Source organism: Dunckerocampus dactyliophorus, chromosome 5 (assembly GCF_027744805.1).
Source record: "Dunckerocampus dactyliophorus isolate RoL2022-P2 chromosome 5, RoL_Ddac_1.1, whole genome shotgun sequence".
Classification (NCBI taxonomy): domain Eukaryota; kingdom Metazoa; phylum Chordata; class Actinopteri; order Syngnathiformes; family Syngnathidae; genus Dunckerocampus; species Dunckerocampus dactyliophorus.
The window spans coordinates 32889973-32914362 of record NC_072823.1 but is presented as its reverse complement, the minus strand read 5'-3'; the positions used below and the strand labels follow the sequence as shown (position 1 = coordinate 32914362).

Here is a 24390-nt window from a genome sequence, read left to right as displayed (position 1 = left end):
GGGATCGGCAGGGGGGTGCTTGCTACGGGGTGGGGCGGTTGGGGGTGGCTTTGGCCGGGGGCTTGGGGGTGGGGCTGGCGGGGGGCTGGTGGGCGGTCCTTGCTACCTGCTGGTGTCTGGCTGGTCTCTGCTTCCTGGCCGGCGGTTGTCTCCCTCCCTCTGGGGTTTCTCCCTTGGCGTGTTGGTGGATGGGCGGGGGGTAGAGTGGTGGCCGGTTTGCGGCGTGGCAGGGGGCGGGGCTGGCGGGGGATTCTGATTGGGCACCGGGCGGGGGGCCGCTCCTCTCATGGGCCCTGTCGTGCGGTGCTTGCTTCTCTGTCCCTCCCTGGTGCCTCTGGCTTGCGTGCTTCGTGGGTGTGGCCGTGCTCCGCTCTATATGGGGTCCGGTGCTTGTGGTCGTCGTAGTGTTGCTCCCTTGCCGGCCATGGTGGTATGCGGGGGGCGCGTGGGCACGGTTCCCGCTGTCCTGGTGGCTGGTCCGTGGTGTTTGGAGGTTTGGGGGTGGCGCTGTGGACGCTACCTCCGGCGGGGCTCTGGTGTTGGGGGGCGCTGGGGGTATCGCCTCTGGAGGGTTGGGTGGGCCGGACTGTGCATCCTGGCGGGCCGGGTAGGGCCTGTGGTGTGTTCTTTGGCCTGTGGCTCGCCCGAGCCTGGGGTGTGGTGGGTGGCCAGTCGGTCATGTGTCCTTGGTCCCCCCCCTGCTCGGTTTGGGCGGCGTTGGGGTATGGGGCCCCCGTCCTTCCTGTGCCACTGCACCACCTCACATACATATAGGACTTTGGGGGGTGGCCTACGGTCGGGCGTGGTTGGGGAGGGGAGCTGGCTTGCGGGGCTGCTTTACCCCTGCCGTGCCACTGACCTGTTGCCCCCCAATTTTAATCGCAGAGTAGACACTTAGGGTTTGGGGGGGCTGGTCAGATGAGGGGCCCTCCGAGCGGCAGCTGTCCCCCAATTTTAATTGCATCATTAGCTATCATCCACATACACCCCTATCATATACATGCACACAGATACACCCCTCAGGGACACAGAGACCAGCTCTTTATAGCTGTCCTCTTTTATTTTATTTTATTTTATTTTTTTTCATTGCATAATAGACACAATCACACCTTATCACATACACGGGTGGGGCAGGCTGGATTGGGGTGCCTCGTGCCTGTTCCGCGGCACCTGCCCGCCAGGGTCGGGAGTGTGGCCCAGGGCCTGGCTGTCGTGGTGGCTCGCCCGGGGTGGCCTGGCTTGTGGGATGCCTTTGTCTGGTTCGCCTGCCTTTCCCTGGGGTGAATAATATGCTTTATATGTTTAATATTTAATATGCTTTATGTGCTTTATGTTTTATATGCTTTATATGTTTATTATTTAAGCTGCTTTATGTGCTTTATGTTTAATATGCTTTATATGTTTAATATTTAATATGCTTTATGTGCTTTATGTTTAATATGCTTTATATGTTTTATGTTTAATATGCTTTATGTGCTTTATGTTTAATATGTTGTATATGTTTTATGTTTAATATGCTTTATATGTTTAATATTTAATATGCTTTATGTGCTTTATGTTTAATATGCTTTATATGTTTTATGTTTAATATGCTTTATATGTTTAATATTTAATATGCTTTATGTGCTTTATGTTTAATATGTTTTATATGTTTTATGTTTAATATGCTTTATATGTTTAATATTTAATATACTTTAAGTGCTTTATGTTTTACATGCTTTATATGTTTCATATTTAATATGCTTTATGTGCTTTATGTTTAATATGCTTTATATGTTTAATATTTAATATGCTTTATGTGCTTTATGTTTAATATGTTTTATATGTTTTATGTTTAATATGCTTTATATGTTTAATATTTAATATACTTTAAGTGCTTTATGTTTTACATGCTTTATATGTTTAATATTTTATATGCTTTATGTGCTTTATGTTTAATATGCTTTATATGTTTTATGTTTAATATGCTTTATGTGCTTTATGTTTAATATGCTCTATATGTTTTATGTTTAATACGCTTTACATGTTTTATGTTTAATATGCTTTATATATTTATACTTAATATGCTTTATATATTTTATGTTTAATATGCTTTATGTGTTTTATGTTTAATATGCTTTATATGTTTGTTTTTTATGTTTTATTTTATATGCTTTATCTGTTTTATATGCTTTATATGTTTGTTTTTCATGTTTTTTTATGCTTTTTTATATGTTTTATGTTTCATATGCTTTATGAAAATGATGAACAGAATCGATGACAAAGGGTAGCCTTGGTGGAGACCAACGTTCACCGGAAACCGGTTGTACAAGGACTGAATCCCATCCAATCCCATACTCCTGGACACAGTCCCATATAAAGCATATAACACATAAAACATAAAGCACAAAGCAAATGTAAAACTTATAAAGCATATAAAACATATAAAGCATATATAAAACAAAGCATAAAACACATAAAACATATAAAGCATATATTGTGGTGTGCTTTGTGCTATGTGCTGCGATGCTGCCCTCTTTCTGCTCCTCGTTGCAGCACACTCTCATGGAGCGCTAATTGGCAGCGCCTGGAGAACCAGGAGCACCACATAAGACGCAAGCGCTCCTTCACCTGCTGCCAGATCGTTGCCACTTGATGTTGGACTCAGGCTGTCCTTGTCAGCAGTTAACCTACAGTCTGCTACGTGTAGTGTACCTCTGCCTACTTGCTATCCTGAGTTCCCTGCCCGGCTTTCTCCCTTTGCTAATTAGCGCCTACTTGTTTTTTGTGTTTTTCTCATATTACTGCCAGTGTTACTTTACCTCTTTTCGGTAGTTCCTTCAGTCCTTTGTCCTTTTCCCCATGATTCATCCGGGTGACCTTTTGTTTGTATTTATTCCTTAGTTGTACTTTGTACCTTGTTTTGTATTTTTCTCCTTTTGGTTTGGAATAAATACCTTTTCCAACCACTCGTCCACTCACGCATCTTGGGATCCAATCTGCGGCACTCGCCGAGCCTAACATACAGTATATGACATAAAACATATAAAGCATATAACACATAAAATACATAAAGCATATATAAAACATACCAAGCGTATAACACATAACACATATAAAGCATATATGACATAAAACATATGAAGCATGTAACACGTAAAACACATAAAGCATATATAAAACATATAAAGCATACAACACATAAGACATACAAAGCATATAACACATTAGACACATAAAGCATATATGACATAAAACATATAAAGCATATAACACATAAGACATAAAGCATGTATGACATAAAACATAAAAAGCATATAACACATAAGACATATAGAGCATATATGACATAAAACATATAAAGCATATAACACATAAGACATATAAAGCATATATGACATAAAACATATAAAGCATATAACATATAAGACATATAGAGCATATATGACATAAAACATATAAAGCATATAACACATAAGACATATAAAGCATATATGACATAAAACACATAAAGCATATAACACATAAAACACATAAAGCATATATAAAACATAGAAAGCATATAAAACATAAAGAATATACAACATACAAAGCATATTTTTGGACTTTATTTTCGTAACACAATATTTCCAACATCATCGTTTTGGTTTTGGTTTTGTTTTCCATAACATGACATCAAAAACAACATGACGACTTCTTTAAAGTCTCAACCACAAGCTACGGAAATGACATTATTTTCCCTCATAATGTTTTGCCTTTTCTCTGAATGTTTTGACTTTACTTTACTTTTTAAAATGATTGCTTATTTTGACATTTTTTAAAATTTTCTTGTTCAATTATATTTTGAGAATGTACCACGGGCTAATCATTTATAATAATATTATTTACACTATGATATTGTATAATTCGACATTAAGAATGCATTATTATTACTTTATTCATGGAATTACAATAAAAACAATAAAAAAACAACATATACATATACATTTAAAGACAAATCTTAGTGTTTTTAGGCGTTATTGTCATCAACATTGTAGCTTTTTTTATTTCCATGATGCCTTTTTGCTGTATTTTTCCATGTTTGCTGGCAGATACATGTACTTCACCCATCCATCCATCCATCCATCTATCCATTTTCCTCCGCTTATCCGGGTCCGGGACGCGGGGGCAGCAGTCTCAGTGGGGAAGCCCAGTCTTCCCGGTCCCCGGCCACCTCCTCCAGCTCCACCGGGAGGATACCAAGGCGTTCCCAGTCCAGCTGTGAGACATAATCCCTCCAGCATGTCCTAGGTCTGACCCGGGGCCTTCTCCCAGCTGGGCATGCCCAGAAGACCTCACCAGGGAGGCGTCCGGGGAAACATAGATCGAACGGTAAATTAAGAGCTTTGCTTTCTCTTCACCACGACAGTCTGGTACAGCGACCGCATTACTGCAGACGCTGCGCCGATCTGCTTGTCGAAGTCACGCTCCAACCTTCCCTCACTGGTGAACAAGACCCCGAGATACTTGAACTTCCTCCACCTGGGGCAGGACCTCATTCCCAACCCAGCCTTTTCCCACTTAGAACCATGGCCTGGGATTTGGAGGTGCTGAGTCTCATCCCGGTAAAAGCTGAAGGTCACAGGCCGACGAGGCCATCAGGACCACGTGATCTGCAAATAGCAGAGACCAGATCCTAAGGCCCCCTACTGGACCCTCTCAATGATTTGGCTGCACCTAGAAATTCTGTCCATGAAAATGATGAACAGAACGGGTGACAAAGGGCAGCCTTGGCGGAGGCCAAAGTTCACTGGAAACAGGCTGGACTTCTGCTCCTGCTGCGGTTCTACTAGGACCCAATGGCACGTAGTAGCGCCACCAATCCCGTACTGCTGGAGTACCCCCCACACGGTCCCATGTCTTTCCAAGTCCACAAAGCACATGTAGACCAGTTGAGCAAACTCCCAAGTACCCTCCAGTACCCTTGCAAGGGTGTAGAGCTGGTCCAGGGTTTCGTGACCGGGACCAAAACCACATTGCACCTCCTGTAGCCGTAGTTGGACTAGCGGTGGTACCCTTCTCTCCAGCATCCTGAAATAGACTTTCCCATGGAGGTTGGGGAGTGTGACCCCCCCATAGTTGGAACACACCCTCCGCTCACCCTTCTTGAAAAGGGGGACCAGCACCCCAGTCTGCCAATCCAGAGGTACTGTTCCCCACTTCCACACAATGTTGAGGAGACGCGTGGGCCTCAACATCCAGAGCCTTGAAGAATTCAGGGCGAAACTCGTCCACCCCCGGAGCTTTGCCACTGGGGAGTGTTTGACCACCCCAGATACCTCAGCCACGGTGATGGAACTGTCCACCTTCCTGTCCTCAGACTCTGCTTCCTGCATGGAAGGTATGTCAGTGGGATTGAGAAGGGCCTCAAAGTATTGCACCGTCCGAATATATGATCAGTTGAGGTCAGCAGTCCCCCGTCCCCACTGTAAACAGTGTGGTCCGGGCAGTGCCTGATTCTTCACCCTTGTTATTGAATTATTGAATAAATTGGAAGATCGGGTCGTTTGTAAGAAGATGTTTTTATTATTGTACTTATTTATCATACTATAACAGATATTTGTAATGTTTGCTATGTCTGTGTGGATGGATCCAGCCACATATGAGCTGTTGGTGTAAGTGTGAAAGTATCGTTTTGGGAAGTAAAAAAAGCCCACGCATGAAAAACGTAAAACCCCTGAGCCACTTTTAAAGTCCCAAAAGTCCGCTCGGGTCTTCCCCTGTCAGACCCTCTTCTTTATATTTTGGAAGCGGTAGAGGACACGTTCAAGGACACAATGGAGATAAGAATGAGGTTGCATGTTTGTTTGTGTGTGTTGGTGCTGCTGGTGGCTTTGAGTGAAGGTAAGGATGAAAGACTTTTTTTTCATTTAAATATGTTGATATCATATTTTTTATTGTTTCACTTATTTAGAATATTACAAAGTACATTTTTGGATTTTTTAAAAACTTATTTAAGTCCGTTTATATTACCTTTTATTATTTTCAATATTTTTCAATATTTTTATGTATTAAAATGTTTCAACTTTTTTAGTCTACAGAACTGTTTTAAAACCTATTTAAATATATTTATAATTTTTTTTATATTCTTTTACTTATTATTTATAATATTATAACAAATAAGTGTTTGTATATTGTAATTTTTAAAACTTATTTCAATGTATTTTTTATTTTACTTATTATATTTTACAAATATTTTTATATATTGATTTTTTAATGATTAAATTAAATGATTTTTTTTTACTCATTTAAACATGTTTTTATTTTTAGATAATTTCATTTTCATTACCTTATTCAAATATATCTCTATATAGTTATTATATATTTTTTCTTATTTTACTTATCATTTATCATAAGAATAGTTTTCTATATTTACATTTTTATTTAAATATATTTACGTTTTTTTTTAATTCTTACTTATACTAAGAAAATGTTTCATATATTTGAAAATATATATGTATATGATATTATTATATTATTTCACTTATTTGTAGTCCTATGGCAGTTCTTTTTATATATGATATATTTTTTTAAGTATTTAAATATATTTATATGATTTTTTTAAAACTAGTTTTACTAATTATTCATAATAAGAAATATTTGTATATATGACATTTTGTAACCAAATATTTATATTATTTGTATTATTTTACACTATTATTTATAATGACAAATATTCTATATATTTTACATTTTTATTGTTAATAATTTTTGTATTATATTTTATTATTATAGTAATAATAATTATTATTATAATGATGTTTTGTTTTTTCTGTATTATTGAAATTAAAATATATAAATATTTTTATACATGTATATATTTTACGGATTTAAATATAACTAAATTATATATTATATTATTTTATTTATTTATGGTATTATAACATAACATTTAACGTAACATTTATATATATATTTAAGGTTTGGAAACGTACTTAAATATATTTATATTATGTTATTATGTTTATATTATTACAGTATATGAAGTAAAAAAACGTAAAAAAGAACATATACTTATATATATATATATATATACACACACACACATATATACATATATACACACACATATATACATACTGTATATATGCCATATAAGCCAGTGCTTCTTGGGAAATGTATTTGTAATCCATTTGGGCATAGAAAGGTTGTATAGTCACAGTGTCAGTTTGTTCGTGCAAGAGTAGACAGTGAACGATACGTTCTCAATATGAATCCAGAGTCATGCAAACCAGTCAATGTTTTCCCGTAGGTTTGCGTGGTTGGGGACCAAAGGATTGTTGCTTTCGTTTCCAGGAGCGAGCCGTGCCCAAAGGACGAGTGCTCAGCTACGTAAAGACCCGGCAGCAGTGCTCCGTTCCTGCCGTGCGGTAGGTGAGAAACACTCTTTCCAAGTCCAAGACAGCTCAAAACAGCTGAGCAGGCGAGTTCTTCCTGCAGACTGAAGACGCTGCTGGGCCGTCACGTGTGCGCTCGCTTTTCAGCCTCATGGGTGAGAGACCTCATGAAGCACCTGGACACCAAGACGAGCCCGGGGAACACATCCGGCTTGTGACGCTCGGCTTATGGACCAGCGTCCGGCCGTGTCGACGGCATGTAAACCTGATTAATCACTTCAATAAATTCGACACTGCACTTTTGTTTCTTGATTTATTTCCAACCCTGAAGCGGAAACATGGCCGAGCTATACGAGATACTATACACGTGCAAAAATGGTATTTTAAACAATACAAGTCAAAACAATAACAGCATTAAAACAAATGATGAATGATTGAAAAATTAAAAGTTGATTTAAAAAAAAGTATTCATATTAAATAAACAAAATATTATTGAAATGGAAACTTTATTTCATTCATATATGTATTCAATTAATGAATACACAAACAATAAAATAATTGAATTAATTAATAATTATTGAAATGTATTCGATTATTTACTAATTATTTATTAATGAATTAAATATATTTATATTGTTTTTGATTTGACTTAATTTTTACAACATTCTAACACATATTTTTATATATTTCAATGTTTTCACTCATTTAAATATGTTTCTGTTATATTTTGTATTATTTTACTTAGTAGTTATATTATAACAACTTTTTAAAATACATAATCAGTGTACAAGTGGTGAGTTATATAATGAGATGTATTATTTATAATATAACAAATATGTTAGAAAAGATTGAATATAATATAAAATAGATAGAAATATCACTTATAATAGTATAACAAATGTAAAATATAAATATAATGAAAAATGTTTAATACAATATTTATTTCATGTTTTTCTTTTTAAAATGTCTTTATGTTATATATGTTTTTATCATTTTACTTATTTATAAAAACTAATAATATATTATAACAACTACAATAATATAACAGATATTTTTTTTATATTTTAATGCCTTCATACCTATTTATATACAGGTATATTCATATTTTTATTGTTTTACCTTTAATTTATAATATTGTAAAAATATTTGTATATATATATATATATATATATATATATATATATATATGTGTATGTATACATTTTCTTACTTATTTAAATATAGTTATATTATATTTCCTGTTTACTTATTTATAATATTTGTATATATTTCCATTTCCTTACTTATTTCAATATATTTCTATTATTATTCATATTATTTTACTAATTATTTGCATTATAATCCATATTTAATTTTTTAAACTTATTCAAAAGTATTTATATTATTGTTTTATCATTTTACTTATTCAAAATATTCTTTTTTATATATATACATTCTTTACTTCTTTAAATATTCATTTTGTAATTTGTATTATTTTGCTTTGCATTTGTATTAGAACCAATATTTGTATATATTTATTTTTTTTTACTTATTTTAATATATTCATATTATATTTGTTATTTTAAGCAAATGCCATGAATGATGTTGCTTTTAACAATATATGTAGCCATTGTAACAGCAATAGTACGCTAAACTTCAAGTTTTATTTTGAAGTTCCCAGACGGAAGCAGTATTTACTATTGTTGAATGTGAAATACAAAATAATTGTATCGTGGTTGTCATCTTTGGATTATTTGGATTTTTTAAATTAAACATCAGGTAAGAAATAAAAATACCATCATGCAATTCAGAATTTAAGGGGGTGGAACAACTTATGTTCTGTTTTTTATTTCGAGGCTTTATTTTGAAGATCCCAGACGGAAGCAGTATTTACTATTGTTGAATGTGAAATACAAAATAATTGTATCGTGGTTGTCATCTTTGGATTATTTGGATTTTTTAAATTAAACATCAGGTAAGAAATAAAAATACCATCATGCAATTCAGAATTTAAGGGGGTGGAACAACTTATGCTCTGTTTTTTATTTCGAGGTTTTATTTTGAAGATCCCATACGGAAACGGTATTGAGTAAGTGCCGCCTCACCGCTGTATTAATCGTCATTTTCTTCCCAGAGGTTGGTTTGGGGTTATTGCATTTATTTTTGACGCACTTTGCCTTTGTTTTGTTCGCAACCAATTCCACATCGGCCTGACTGCATTTGCTGGTCGATTGTCGGTGTATGCCTCGGTGACTGTCCGTTTCAGCCTGGGTGGTGACAGCGTTACAATGATCGAGCGACCAGAGACTGCCGTTCACAGCAGTGCTGTAAGTCGTTTTTTTTATTGCAAACAATCCAGCATTTAGACTCCTGTAGGCTTGTTGGCGGTCCCGTCAATGAGTATACCTTCTCCAAGTGGACTTCGTGATTTCATCAAATCGGGGCGACTAGTTTGTCCGCGTTAGCCATGGTTAGCTCCTCCGAGCTCGACCATCACATACGCCTTTGATAATTCGCCATTTTATTAAGTTGAAAGGTAAACCACGTGTTCTGGTACGTTAATAGAGCTGAACTGATGGCTTCGGAAAATAACTGGTCTGGAATTACGTAATTGTGCCATAACTTGTGTGTGTGATCAACTGAGTAATGATGGAAATTCCGGCTCTTTTAAAGAGTCGGTTCTTTTGGCTCGGTTCACTTAAAAGAATCATGTATCCGACATGTACGTCTTGGAAAGGCGTGGTTTACCGTGCGAGACTTGGGCTACATTCACTGCAGGGTATGACGCCCAGTTGGGATTTTTTTGTTTAAATCTGTTTTTTGTTTATTACCAAAAAAATTCTTGAATTGTTCATGTGAACGCAAAGTGTTCGGAAAGTGACGCACATGCGCAAAAGCACAACGTCACGCGCATTTCCATGTGTTTACGTCAGCAAAGATTGCTGCAGCACATGCTCGAGTGATGTGCCACTGATTCCATTTCCAATCCGATACGGGGTAAAACTCAGGCTGTAGTGGAATGCACGGAGAGAGTGAAACCTCCTGTCCTCTCATTCAGCCTCTTTGTGGAGGCGGGGCAACTAGCGAGTGGATGTAGAGTGCTCGCAGTTCATTGGCCTTGTGAAAAAGCATACGCTAACATGAATGACGGCACAGAAGCCATGGTTTCTAAGGAGAAGGCAACAGCCCCAGTGTGGGAATATTTGGCTATGAAACAGAATGAACAAAGTGAGCGCATGAACACTAACTAACTGATAGGTGCCATTTGTTCAAAAGTAGTGACAAGGAAGAAGGGGACCACGACCAGCTTGTGTGCATGCCTGAAACACAGCCATGCTTTTTAAGGTTTTCGAACTGGGTGCAGCAAAGCCTTCCTCCCCCCCAGCCAACACTGACTGAGGTGTTTGGTCGGAAGTGTATATATAAGCAAAATGGTCTGTGCTCACAGACGGTGTTGCTACATAAAAAAATGGAACTTTTCAATACGGTTATATGGCATACATTTTATGTCACATAATTAATGAAAGAAATGGTCTCAAAAATGTTGTCGATAATATCGACTATCAACGATAAGCACCATTATCGACCAGCAAAATTTGTCATCGTGACAGACCTAGCTCCCCCGATTATGATGTATTACAGACAATAAATTGCCTTATTTTGCTGCATGGAGACTGTCGCGCTGTCCCCGTGTCTGTACCCGGCCCCTCCCCCTCACACAAACGCAGCGAGGTGACTGGCAGCCTACAGCAGAGAAGACGACTTTTCAATGACAGTTTGATACAGTATATCCTGTGTATGTCAATGCTCTTATTTCAGATATCGGTTGGATATTTTTTTCAGCCTCCGATGTCGGTATTGATCTTGGCTTTGGCCCCAAAAGTCCCATATTGTTTGGGCTGTAGTAAGAATCGTGTATAGCGTATGTACAATTTTGTGTATAGACTACATTTAAACTGCACAGAGGCCAAAACAAATATACACTGTTAAATGCAAATACAACTATAGATACAATAAAGCACAATAAACAAAGGTGTAGACACCCCTGCAGCTTTCTGTGCAATAGATGCACGCTCACCACACAACTGACATACTCAACACTCTTGGAGCACGTCAGAAATGTCTGAACGTGCGTTGGCAGCAATAGTTACGTAGGTGGGGTATGTGTGGCACACGACACGCATATGGAGTCTGCGAGTGCGACACACGGAGGGAATGAACGAACCTCACACCAGCAAAATGTACCGAGTAGAGTTTGTTTGAAGTGACAAAGAACCTCTTCGGCCAGAAAATCAGCTCGTCACACGCACCATCTGTGCGTTTCTGCCCTTTTTTTTGCACGTAGGAGCCCGTACGGCTGCTAGTGAGCTATGTTTCAGTCATCGTTTGTCATCTTGTGTGTTGTATGTTGAAAGTGTGTGTCATGTGAGTGCTGAACAGCGCTCCACTCCATTCACTGCACGCATGGCAGAGCCTGAACCGACACTCACAGACGCAATCGATTCTTTTTGCCCCCGATAGCGTGTAGGACATCCGTGGCCGGCGGCGTGCATGAAACGTCTGAGAGCAGAATGCTGCATGGGGCTGATCCATTTTGCACTGATAGCACAAGTATCAGCCTTGTCTGAGGTCTTCATCGTGTCGCATGTACAAAAGTCAAGGACTATTAGTGCTTTTGTGGATGTACAGTATGTTGATCGTATTGTGTTCATCCTGTCTCTGTCTACGAGTTGTCTGGATGTGTAGGTCATCGATAAATCGATTCATCAAACCAGGCCTTCCTGTCCTCTCATTCAGCCTCTCTGTAGAGGCGGGGCTACAAGTGAGTGAATACAGAGTGCTAGCAGCAAATTAGCCTTGTGAGAAAGCGTGAGCTAACATGAATGAAGGCGCAAAAGCAATGGTTTTTAAGGCGAGCGCAACAGCCCCAGTGTGGGAATCTTTCAGTTTTAAACAGAATCAACCGACACAGACAGTCTTTGCTCAACTGGGGTAAAAGGAAAAAACTACAAAAAGTACAGGTGGAGGTTCGTCGGGCGGCGGAGCCTTCGTCCCGACAGTCAACGCTGACTGAGGTGTTTGGTCTGCAAATACAAACAAAACACTGCCAAATGGTGCGCGCTCACAGACAGTGTCGCTGGCTAGATTGTAAAAGAAATATATTCAGTACGGTTACGGTTATATGGCATCACTTTTATGCCATGTAATCAATGAAAAAATGGTCTCCAAAATGTTGTCGATAGTATCCCTTGATTATATTGTCGACCAGCAAAATTTGTAATGGTGACAGGCCTATGCATCTGTATTTGCATCCAACTCTATAATGGATTCTCAGTCTGGACGTGTTCTTTGTGCCGTGAACTCGACATGCACATCAAACCCACATTTTTGTGTGACACGGTTTTTAGCTAAATGTTGTGCTAATATTTGGCGTACGCAGTCTCGGTTATTGCACGCAACAAGCTAGACTGTTGACGCTAGTCGGCGTGTGTTATCCGTATTTTTCATCTTTGATTTCATTGCTAGATGTACAGTGGGGAAAAAGAAAGCCTTATTCTTTTGTTTGTTTGTTTTAGTTTAACAAACACATAGCTATCCGGTCTTTGTGCTGGTTTGAAATGAAAAAACACATTTCCAAGTCCAGTCGTCCCTCGTTTATGGCAGTTAATCAGTTCCACACCCAGCCGCAAAGTAAGATTCAATAATAATACACAGAATATTTTGGTAGTAAATCATAGAAAACTTGTTTATGATGTTCTAAATACAGTTTTGTAGACATGAAATAACACCGCTATAATCACTCTTATTCTTTGTTTCTTCTTTTTTGTGTATTCTAAATTTAAGATAGAGTGGGGACAAAGGGCAAGGAAGCCAAAAACTTACCACTTCCACATGGAATGAGAGGAGAAATTTGTCCCCTCCACACACAATCGATGGCGGCCACGGCATGTTGGCTTGCTTCTGCTGTCAGTAGCCAGAGTGACCAGAATGCTACATCTGACCTGTATTTCAATGTGTTGACCAATAACAGGCCATAGTCAACTACGAAACAACCATCTTATTTGTTACTTAATTTCTTGCAAAGTGGGGATACAGTGAGGGACGACGCACATTTGGCTGGTTCATGCACAGGAGGGTTTCTAGTGAGTCAAAAAGAAAGGCCACTACTTAACAACTGTGTTGTGTGTTCTTCTGTCAGCAGCGGAATCTGGAGGGCTATGTCGGGTTCGCCAACCTCCCCAACCAGGTGTATCGGAAGTCGGTTAAAAGAGGCTTTGAGTTTACGTTGATGGTGGTCGGTAAGTAGCAAACATTTTTGTTGTCATGTTGTCCTTTTTTTTTTTTTTTTTTTTACTTATGCCCCAATAAAAATTACTTCTGCAAGTATAAAAAAATATACATAAGGAGAATACGTATACACTCCTGATCAGAATGTTAAGAGCAGTTGAAAAGTGGCTAGAATGATCATGTTGCACATTTGGATCTTAATGAGGTTTTAAGTAGAGCTACGATATGCAAAAACAAGAAGCACTTTATTGAATTTATTCATTGATTGAAAACAACAATTAAACTGAAATAGGCTGTTTATCAGCTGATCAAAAGACCATCGCTCTAAAAAGAACCAAAAAGTCTCCAAAGCAGAACCAAAAATGTTGTCAGTAGTGGGAACATTGCTCCAAGTGGTGAAGATGGCTTCACCAAGGGCATCAACTGTCTGGAACATTTTTAGAAACTTCCCTTGCCATCCATCCCCAAATGTTCTCTATGGGATTTAAATGAGGGGAACTTGCAGGATGGTCCAAAAGAGTGATGTTATCCTCCCTGAAGAAGTCCTTGGTCAAGCCAGCATTGTCACCTGCAGCGTTGTCCTGTTGAAGAACCCAGCTGTTACCACACAGACCAGGACCCTCGGTCATGAGGGACTCCCGCCCCAACATCTGCATCTGTTTGACGACCCCGCACCACCTGAAGCTCCGGTGTTCCACTGAATGAAAAAGCACCCCAGATCATGATGATTTTTTTGTTTAAATTACAAGTTCCAAATGTTTTTTGTCTCACCCCCCCTTCTTGCTTTTGCATATTGTAGCTCTACTTAAAACCTCATGAAGATCCAAATGTGCAACATGATCATTCTAGACATTTTTCAACTGCTCTTAGGATTTTGATCAGGAGTGTATAACATCATAAGGAAATATGATGTTGCTTTTTCAGCAGCACCACACAGCCGCTCATGTCTGCTCATCGTTTTCAGGAAGTAGCAGTTTGCTTGGTTGATATGGCAACAACGAGGCGGCAATATCAAGATTTTCCCACCCTGGTGCATTTCAGGGCACCCGGAGTGCTGTTGCCGTGTGGGTGATACTTGAATATATACCGTACGCATATACAATACTCTAAATCCTCAGCAGTTAACATACTGTAGATGCTCACATCTTTATAATTCTCCTCCTGAGGAGTGACCGCACTCATCATGTGACACCTGTTTATTTCAGCAAGCGTGCCACAGATTTTTACTTTGTAGACGATGTCGCAGTCTTTCTGTTGATTTATTTGAGAAAACGTGATTAAAAAGTGCACTTTTTATTTTGCTCATCATACACATGAACACACATCTTTCTCTTTTCTGTGCGTTCTAAAGATATACATATAAAAAAAAAAAAGAGGCAGCCAATGAATGCACGTAATGTGACACACCTATTCCGCCTATAAAGCACACTACTAAAAGACCTCCACATCAGCATGTACTAACAGGTACATCCATGATAACATGTCATTCTTGTAGTATTTAGGGAACTTCCTTCTTGGTCGATTTCACATAGTAACATAGAAAGGAACGCTACACCTAGCATCAAAAACAACAACACAGCAGCAGTGGCGGCAGCTCCGATATGTAGCGTTACCTTTGGCTAGTGGCCTGAGGGTGTAATGAAGCTAGTTGCTAGCCGGCTAGTAGCTAGGTGTCACTACGCCAGTAACGTAGTTCTTGGGCCTAACAATAATAACAACAATGTTGCTGTGGCTTGGTTAATATGCAGCTCACATTAGGCGGAATAGGTGCGTCCCGTTACGTACAGCCTCTTTTTATCTGTGTTTACCTCTTTAGAAGGAAGAGAAAGGAGAAAGACGTGTGTTCATGTCTCACATAAGGGTTGTGGATGATGGGCAACATTCCCCCCAAAAAAGTGCACTTTTCCTTTTAAGCTCTGCAACCCCTAACAAATGAGGAAAAAAAAACGCAAGTAACTAAAGTAAGAAATCGGGGGTGTGCGATTTAAAATGGGTGCTAGGCCTGGGACGATAATAAATAAATAAATGAATGAATCAAACAAGAAATGAAAAAGAAGTGGATGATCAGTATATCGCCTTGTGCATGCGTGTCTCTTTTCCTCCAAACAGGCCGAGAGAGTTCACTATGTGCACTGCTTTCAGCATCTTGGCACGTTTTATCCACAGAACAAGGGCATGAGCGGAGCGAACCCTTTTGTCAGTCACGGGCCTGCTAGCATACAGAGTGTCAGATATTTTTTTCAATTGTTTCATTGTGCTTTTCTTAAAAGTTGTGTCAAAACTCTGTCTCATGTCCTTCTCGTAGACCCCATCTCTTGTATCGTAGTGTCTCATGTCACCCCTACTAGTAATACAAGTCCATCTAGCTAGCAGGAAAGTAATTGCGCTGTCCTCCAATTTCAGCTCACAATAAGATTGACTTATTCGATGAATGAAATATAGAGAGACATGTATCCTCTGCTTTTGAACTTTATTATCATCCATCCATTCATTTTTTATACCGCTTCTCCTCATTAGGATCGTGGGGGTATGCTGGAGTCTATCCCAGCTGACTTGGGGCGACAGGCGGGGTACACCCTGGACTGGTGTCCAGCCAATGGCAGGGCACACATATAGACAAACACTCACATTCATACGTATGTACAATTTTGAGTCTCCAATGAAGCTAACGTGCATGTTTTTGGAATGTGGGAAGAAACCGGAGTAGTTTCTTTCTGTCTTTCTTTCCTTCTTTCCTTCTTTCTTTCTTTCTTTCTGGTGGCCCCTATAGGAGGGGGGAAAAGCTGCTTCCTGCCTCGTTGTCCAGTTGGCAGATGGAACAGAAACTCCTGGAGAGTTTACTGACATTCATTGCCAATGCATAGATCTCAAGAGCCAATCAGGGCCCGAGGAGAGTGGAAGCAATGCCTGCTTCATGCTGATTGTTGTGCATACCAAGGGCTTTCTATGATGGCAATAAGAATTCAATAACCTTCACTAACCTTGGGGAAAAAGACGCACCAGCATGAATAACATTATTGGACTGTCACAGCCAACATAAAGACGTCTGCTACAATCCAGTAACAACACTTGCTGAAATGTATAGGACCAAAGCCACAGATGAGTTGCTCTTCTGGTTCCGTAATGAGCAGACCCGCCAACATCTACTAATTTTTCCTACACAGCCCACATTTTGACCCTTGAATACGTGCTCCCCAGCTACGCATTTCGTTGCTTTTCGCCCGCTTTCAGTTTCCAGTTCAGTGTCTGCACACCTCCAAAAAAAATCTTAAAAGCTGTGCTGACACGGACCATTAAGGCTGTGGATTGGTCAGTTTGGAGTACAGTCATCCCTCCCTTATCGCAGGTTAATTGGTTCCAGACTCCACCATAATAAGTGCATTTCCACAAAGTAGCATTCCTTATTTATAAAACAAATGTTTTCTTCATTAGCACTTAGGAAACCTGTTTACCACCTTCTAAATATGCTTTTAACATTATTAGAGCCCTCCTAGACATGACATAACACCCCTATAGTCACCATTACACTTCTATTACCCAATATAGTAGACGTAATAAAAGAAAATAAGACATAAAAACCCTGTTTACCACCATCTAAATACGCTTTTAACATGATTTAAGCTCTCTAGACATGAAATAACACCCCTATAGTCACCTTTACACTTCTATTACCCAATATAGTAGACATAATAACATAAAATAAGACATAAAAACCCTTTTTACTGCCATCTAAATATACTTTTAAACATGATTAGAGCCCTCTAGACATGAAATAACACCCCTATAGTCACCTTTACACTCCTATTACCCAATATAGTAGATATCCATCCATCCATTTTCTATACCGCTTCATCCTCTTTAGGGTCGCGGGGGCATGCTGGAGCCTATCCCAGCTGACTTCGGGCGACAGGCGGGGTACACCCTGGACTGGTCGCCAGCCAATCGCAGGGCACATATAGACAAACAACCATTCACACTCACATTCATACCTATGGACAATTTAGAGTCGCCAATTAACCTCACCTGCATGTTTTTTGGGAATGTGGGAGGAAGCCGGAGTGCCCGGAGAAAACCCGCGCGCACACGGGGAGAACATGCAAACTCTCCCAGGGGAGAATCGAACCCAGGTCTTCCCGATCCCCAGGCTGTTCCTGTATTGGCCAACGTGCTAACCACTAGACCACCGTGCGGCATATAGTAGATATAATAAGAGAGAATAAGAACTAGGTAAAACTAGTGCTCGTGTGTTACTGTAAATGTGTTCCAGTGCTAGGGGAGCTGAGTGTGGGGCGGACAGGAAGTGATGTCGGGGGTTCAGAGTTGAGTTTTAGCTTGGCGTGGGTTATGGCTGCAATGGTAGCCTGTCTGAAGGATTATTGTGCCTGCTGTGAGATCATTCAAAGCTGCAACAAAAGACTGTTGTTCTGCTCATCAAGTCTGGTGCGTGTGTGTCTCACCCAACATTTCAGTAACGTTACTGACACCTAGTGACCCATGTACAATACTACATTTCATCAAAACCTCTTGGAATGCGTCTTCTCAATGCCGTCTATTTGAATTTTATTTTATTTTGCCATTTTTATGCTTGAAAATACTTAATTTAGGCAAAACAGTGCTTAAAATTAGCTTAAATATGCATATTTGTGGGCTAATAACAGGCTGTATTTAACGCCAAAACAGTATATACTGTACGTTTCACCAGAGGGCTGTTGCTGTTAAACCCCAAAAAAGGGAAAAATAGAATGTAAGCAAAAGCCAAAATGCTGCTGCTATTCAGTAATACCACAAGGCGTATCAGACATTTTAAGATTGCACCATTGCTTTGCTTTAGTGTTGTTTTTAGCATTAGCATTCCTTGTCTGATGTGGAAACGGTATAACCGTAACACATGATACAGACACCTCGTGTAACAGGTAGCTGGTAGCTTTAAAAGCAACACTAAAATGGTACAGCGTATGTCCAGCTTGAAGCAATCTATATCCTGGATGGATTGGTCTTGTCCTGACTGCTGGACAAGCATATTTATGTCCCAAACACAGCACTTCCCCAGCAGCCTGCAGGCGCAACAATGAGCTGTGTCCTGGTTGCCTCAAGTGCGAGTTCATGCTTGCTCACACAAACCACTGCAGGCAAGACTTCCTCTCACTTCTCATCTCCCAAACCCTCAGCTGCTATTTAGAGATGCACATGCCCGCTATGTCCTGGTTTGGATTCAGCCTAGATCTCTGTGGAATAATAGGAGTGTAAAAATGACTGTGGGGCTGTTATTTCATGTCTAGAGGGCTCTCATAATGTTGAAAAGCGCACTTAGAAAGTCAGAAACAGGTTTTCTACGCTCTAATAACAAAAAACACAATCTAGTGCTTCAAATGTGAATTACATCTCGCATGACAATAATGAATGAATAAAAAAATGTGGATAATATCGATTATCGATGATACTTTTGGAGCACAATTATCAACCAGCAAAATGTATCGTTACAGGCCTATTAATAACCATTATGAATAAAATGATTATAATTATAATTAAAGCATAGTTTCGCACTCACCTTTGCACGTGGATCTTTGACTTGTTCAGTAAAACAATACAAAGTGTGTCACGGTATCATGAGGCGATTATACACGTATATGTGCATGGCTCAGATCAAGGGTACCCTTTGCCTTCTTCAACTTCACTTGAGTAGTATATGAAGTTGTTGTTCTAACAGTGTGTACTATCCCTATCACTCTGACGTTTATAGAGTGAGGAAGCTTACCAAACCATAAATTAAGCCTGTTCATGTTTTTATTTTGCGCTAGCACGGCTATGTTGTAAAAAAGTGTCTATATTTGGACATTGAAATGTTACATGTAAAGCGTGTCTACTTTTGTTGTGAAATTAACAATATTTTCTCTGATAATTTTGTCATAATTTCTACTTAGAATTAAAGAATGATGTCTGAAATTGGTTTCTAATGTGTTTTATTCAAATATTCTCAGTGTAAAAAAAAAAAAAAAACTGTTGTGTAATCATTAGTGAAACGTACATAACCTTCGTGTCTGCCTGCCGATGAAAGTTTTGAAGAACATAATTCCATAGAAAAACAAACCCCATGATGATTACAATGGAATAATTACTCAACTCTGCAACTAAAGTGATTTTTTTGTGTATAAAAGAGTAAAATAAGATTATTTGAACAAAAGTCTCACACCGAGTGGACACCGAGTTATGTACTTTACATTTAAGAAAGAGTGAACTTCGGAGGGTTGCTATGGGAAATGGAAGATGTCTGGAGCTCTGTTATGTTGGGTGTGTGTTTTGCAATGTTTGAAGTTTGTGTTGATAACATTACCAAGGTCTATCCACCAGTTTGAAATTTTAAATGTAACACTTGGGTATCCTTGATCTGAGCCATGCACATATGCTTTCACAGTCCCAGGTGGCCCTGTGAGAGTAACCATGACTGCGATGTGGCCCACAGTGAAAACCTGCTTTTACGTCCCTGGTCGACTACAACAGGCTCCGCTTGCCATGTCTGAAAAGCTCATCCAAAAAAAACTAATGGCCCATTTTTGACTGAACACTATTGGCGGTTTGCAAAGAGCTAACTTGGCAGCAGCGAGGGCGCTACCAAAGCAAGGGACTTCAACCACCATTACAAATGCCGTCAGCGTTAACGTGCCTGCTGGTCACCTGTTAACACATGGCTGTGTGTTTGCTTGTGCATGTGCTCTATGTAATCAAGTGTGTTTAGGAGACAGCAAATGTTTGTTGGATGCTAGCAAGTATGCCTTGCATTTCTATTTTGAGGAAGAGACTGGGAATTTAAGGAATGTGACGGAAACCCTGCTTTTGTCCGTTTTTGTGTTTGTTTGTTTTGGTTGTGTTCCTCAGTTACTGCTCCATGTTACTCTTTCAGCGTAGTTAATTATACGCATGTTGATGCATTTATCTTGCATCTGCTGTGCAGCACGATGAAGTAGAAGTAGTGACCTAATTAGTTCCTGATGCATTATGTGATCTCTTTGATGGGCTAGATGCTCTTGCCTGTGGCTTTTACATGTTATGGCAAGAAATAAAGTGGTATCGAGGATTTTCACGATATTTATAGAAGTAGGTCAAAGGTGAGCTAGATGGATAGATCTGTAGCTCTGCAAAAATGGCATAATAAATCAGTCATAATCGGTGGAGCAGGACAGTGATAGCAATCTGCCCCTGAAGCTGCTCTTCTGTGGGGAGATGATGCAATGCTGTGCATTGGATGATGCCTGTTGTCCAAGATGTAAAGGAGCCTCCTCAGTGTCCTTTGCTCTGCCACAGATGCCAGGCTGTCCAGCTGGGTGACAGATGACAGACCCTGCCTTCCTCACCAGGTTGTGCAGGCGTGTGGCGTCCTTCTTGAGGCTGCTCCCCAGCACACTGTTGCATACAGGAGAGCACTAGATTCCACGGTCTGGTAGAAGATCTGTAGCAGCTTCTTGCGTATCTTGAAAGACACCAGGTTGGACTGAAAGTTTTTGTTCAACCTCTTTCAGTCCCCCCAGGATCTGGCGACATTTATTTTGTTGTGGTTGTTGTAGCAGCTTTTTCAAAAAGCTGTGACAAAATACTAGAGGAAGGGCCCTATGATTTCCGCATTAACGGAATCACGGACGGAACAGCAGAATTGGCCGATAAAAACAGAATCTTCTGTTAACGCGAAATCTTGCCGAAATTGACATAAGGTGATTGAAATGCTGTCGTTGTGAGCAGAAGGAACACTTGTGTGGGGAAGTATTTCCCAGACGCACCGCACACACACCTTACAAAAAGTTAAACTTTTGTCTGGTCAGACCACAGAGTTTTTTCCTTGGGGATCATCAAGATGTTTTCTGGCCTTCATGTTGTTTTTGTTCAGCAGTGGTTTTGGTCTTGGAACTCTGCCATGCAGTCCGTTTTTGCACAGTGTCTTTCTTATGGTGGAGTCATGAACACTGACCTTAACTGAGGCAAGTCAGGCCTGCACTTCTTTGGATGTTGTTGTGGGGTCTTTTGTGACCTCTCAGATGAGTCGTGGCACTCTTGAGGCCATTTTAGTTGGCTGGCCCCTCCTGGGAAGGTTCACCGCTGTTCCATGTTTTGGCCATTTCTGGATAATGGCTCTCACTGAGGTTGGCTGGAGTCCCAATGCTTTAGAAATGGATTTATAACCTTTTCCACACTGATAGATCTCAGTTATGTTTAACAGGGGGGCAATGACTTTTTCCACACAGGACCATGTCGCTCTGGATTTTTTTCTCCCTTAATATTAGGGGTGCCACGATTCATTCGCTAGATGGATTCATCGATTTATATTTAAATTGCATCTGTGTGTGTTTAGCAAGTTTTCATTCCTGACGGCATATATCGATTTAACATCATTTAAAAAGGTAATCAATCTATTGAATGGATACTAGGAAATAAAGCATTGGATTTAAGCGGGGCAAGCTTTACATGGATGTGTGTTTTATTGCATTTTTCCTGATTGATGAAGACGTTCAGTGTGTGTCTGTGACGTCATGGTCTTGCGGTTGCAGTGGACCTGTGAAATACAGTTGATTGGCTTTTTCTTCTTCATTCAGCGTTCATATTTAACTCATCTGTCTTTATTTAAGTGCCATTTATGAGGACAATATGCAAAGTAAGGAGGTTTTGTACGCCTGGTAGTTTACCGTCAAGTGGCAGCGATGCTCAGTCATGTCATCATCCAGCGTGGCGTGTCCAGGTCAAAACGTACGAGGAAGCAATAAATGGCGCACACTTGCTTGTGCTGAGGAGGACGGAGAAGAGAGGAAAGGCTGGGAAGCCGTCATTTTTGTTGACCAATTGTTCTTATGTATTCTTCTGCTGCATGACCATGTTTTCCTTACACTGCTGCAGCCGTCTGCCATCACTTCACATGCAGAGTATCTGTTTGCTGTCATCATGATCGAAGCTTCTTATCATGAAGCCACCACCCCACGGTGTCCTGTTCAGTGTCTCTGTTAAGACGGAGCACACACCCCAACCCTCTCAGGGGCGAAAGGAACAAGGAGGCCACATCATTTGCTAGTTGCTGCAGCGTTCTTTCAATTGGCTGCTAGGATGATTATGGGCACAAAAAAAAGGAATCGGCCCGTACAGGTAAGAAAGTTTAATTGAAGATACCATTCCACGGTCTTTTGCAGGATGTCCCTCACCAAAGTGCAGGTTTGGATTGCACTATTTCAAGTATATCATTCATCACGGCAAGCTATACCACCCCCTCTTCATCCTGATTTTCTATTGCAGTTGTAACCCATTTTTGGTGCTCACTGATCATTTATTCTTACGTATGTCAGCATTATTCATCATTTATACCTCACCCCCTTCCAAAAAACAACTTCACCTGCACTGTCCGCTATCCAGGTATTTATTTCACAGTCACACTGGCTGCATTTTTGGCTAAAATGTTACTGGATCCTTTTGGGTGGTATTGTTCAAAATGAACCGATATCGCTCTTGAATTGTATCAGCAACCATGAATCGTGATGCAAATTGTAACGAATGACTAGAGCCCTACTTAATAATGAAAAGTTTCATTTAAAAACGTCATTTTGTGTTCAGGTGTGTTGTCATTGACTAATATTTAAATTTGTATGAAGAGCTGAAACATTTAAGTGGGACAAACATGGGGGAAAAAAAAGAACTAAGGAAGGGGGCAAAGACTTTTTCTAGCCACTGTATGTGTATCGCACTGTGCGGCCCGTCATGCTGAAGTGCTATGTTGCACTGAAACACATTGTTTTTGCACTTGGTTAAAATATGCTGCAACATATCCATTTTCTATAGCACTTTGTTTTCATTAGGTCACGGCTAAGCTGGAGCCTATCCCAGCTGAATGCCACAACATATAAACTGGTATCACCGTATGATCGTTATCACAAACCATTTTTGTCAAATCCTATGGTATCGCGTGGTTCCTGTTCCGATGCATTAAGTACGATACAATACGAAAGCATGACGTAAAGCTAGCACTTTGTATGGTCGGTGGAGCATGGCAATAATCTACTGGACCAATGAATAATTGTATGTGTAACTAAAACGTGTGCATTTGTGTGCCCTTAGGTGAGTCTGGTCTTGGGAAATCAACACTTATAAATTCCCTCTTCCTGACTGATCTTTACTCCAAGGACTACCCTGGGCCATCGCAGCGCATGAAGAAGACTGTACAGGTGAGCTGGCTTCATCCACCATCCATCATACCTTGCACTGACAGTAGGGCCCCGCTGTCACGTTATGCTGTTGGCCCGTATGATTAATTATAGCGCTTTATACAGACAGTGTTACTCAGGATATCAAGCTGAAGGCACTGAAGAGCAAAGGAGGGAGGAGACTGTGAAGAAGGCTTGAAGGAAAGCAGAAGACGACTGAGGGTGTTTTTGTCCTTGTATGGTTAGGATGAAATGGAGGAGGAGACAGACATCTGGTGGAGCAGTGGGGAGTTCAGATGGGGGGCATTCACAGAAGCGAAATGACAAAAAAGTGGGGCAGGAGAGAGCGAGAGGGTTTGGTGAAATTCCTGCTATCTCCCAACACTCGCACAGACAGTGTGTGATGTTAGAGAATGTGGTACCGTGTTTTCCAGACTGTATTCTAGGGTTAAGGTTGGGGTTAGCGTTGGGGTTAGTTCATAGTTTGGCTGTTGCTGGGACTTCTCGTCACGTGCAACTTCACAAAATCCCGGCCGGGCGTGTCCGGAAAACCTCACCGGGGAGGCATCCAGGAGGCATCGGGACTAGATGTAGAGGCA

At 40.1% G+C, this 24390-nt stretch overlaps 2 protein-coding genes across 4 annotated transcripts in view; both read left to right on the top strand.

Moving 5' to 3' along the window:
- The first annotated feature begins 5777 nt into the window (after nt 1-5777).
- LOC129181652 (C-C motif chemokine 3-like) lies at nt 5778-7615 on the top strand. Its single transcript, XM_054777114.1, has 3 exons — nt 5778-5862; nt 7271-7388; nt 7459-7615. Exons 1-3 carry the CDS (start codon nt 5796-5798, stop codon nt 7571-7573), a joined length of 300 nt encoding a protein of 99 aa, XP_054633089.1. The 5' UTR covers nt 5778-5795; the 3' UTR covers nt 7574-7615.
- A 1808-nt stretch (nt 7616-9423) lies between these two features.
- LOC129181006 (septin-7-like) overlaps nt 9424-24390 on the top strand; it is a 46997-nt gene continuing 32030 nt past the window's right edge. Inside the window, exons 1-3 of one of the 3 annotated variants that reach the window (XM_054775580.1) lie at nt 9424-9661; nt 13537-13633; nt 23706-23812. In XM_054775580.1, the coding sequence (XP_054631555.1) occupies nt 9623-9661; nt 13537-13633; nt 23706-23812 (243 nt within the window). In that variant the 5' untranslated portion in view covers nt 9424-9622. Of the gene's footprint in view, nt 9662-13533; nt 13634-23705; nt 23813-24390 lie in introns of all 3 variants that reach the window. The other 2 variants (XM_054775579.1, XM_054775582.1) reach the window with 2 other exon arrangements.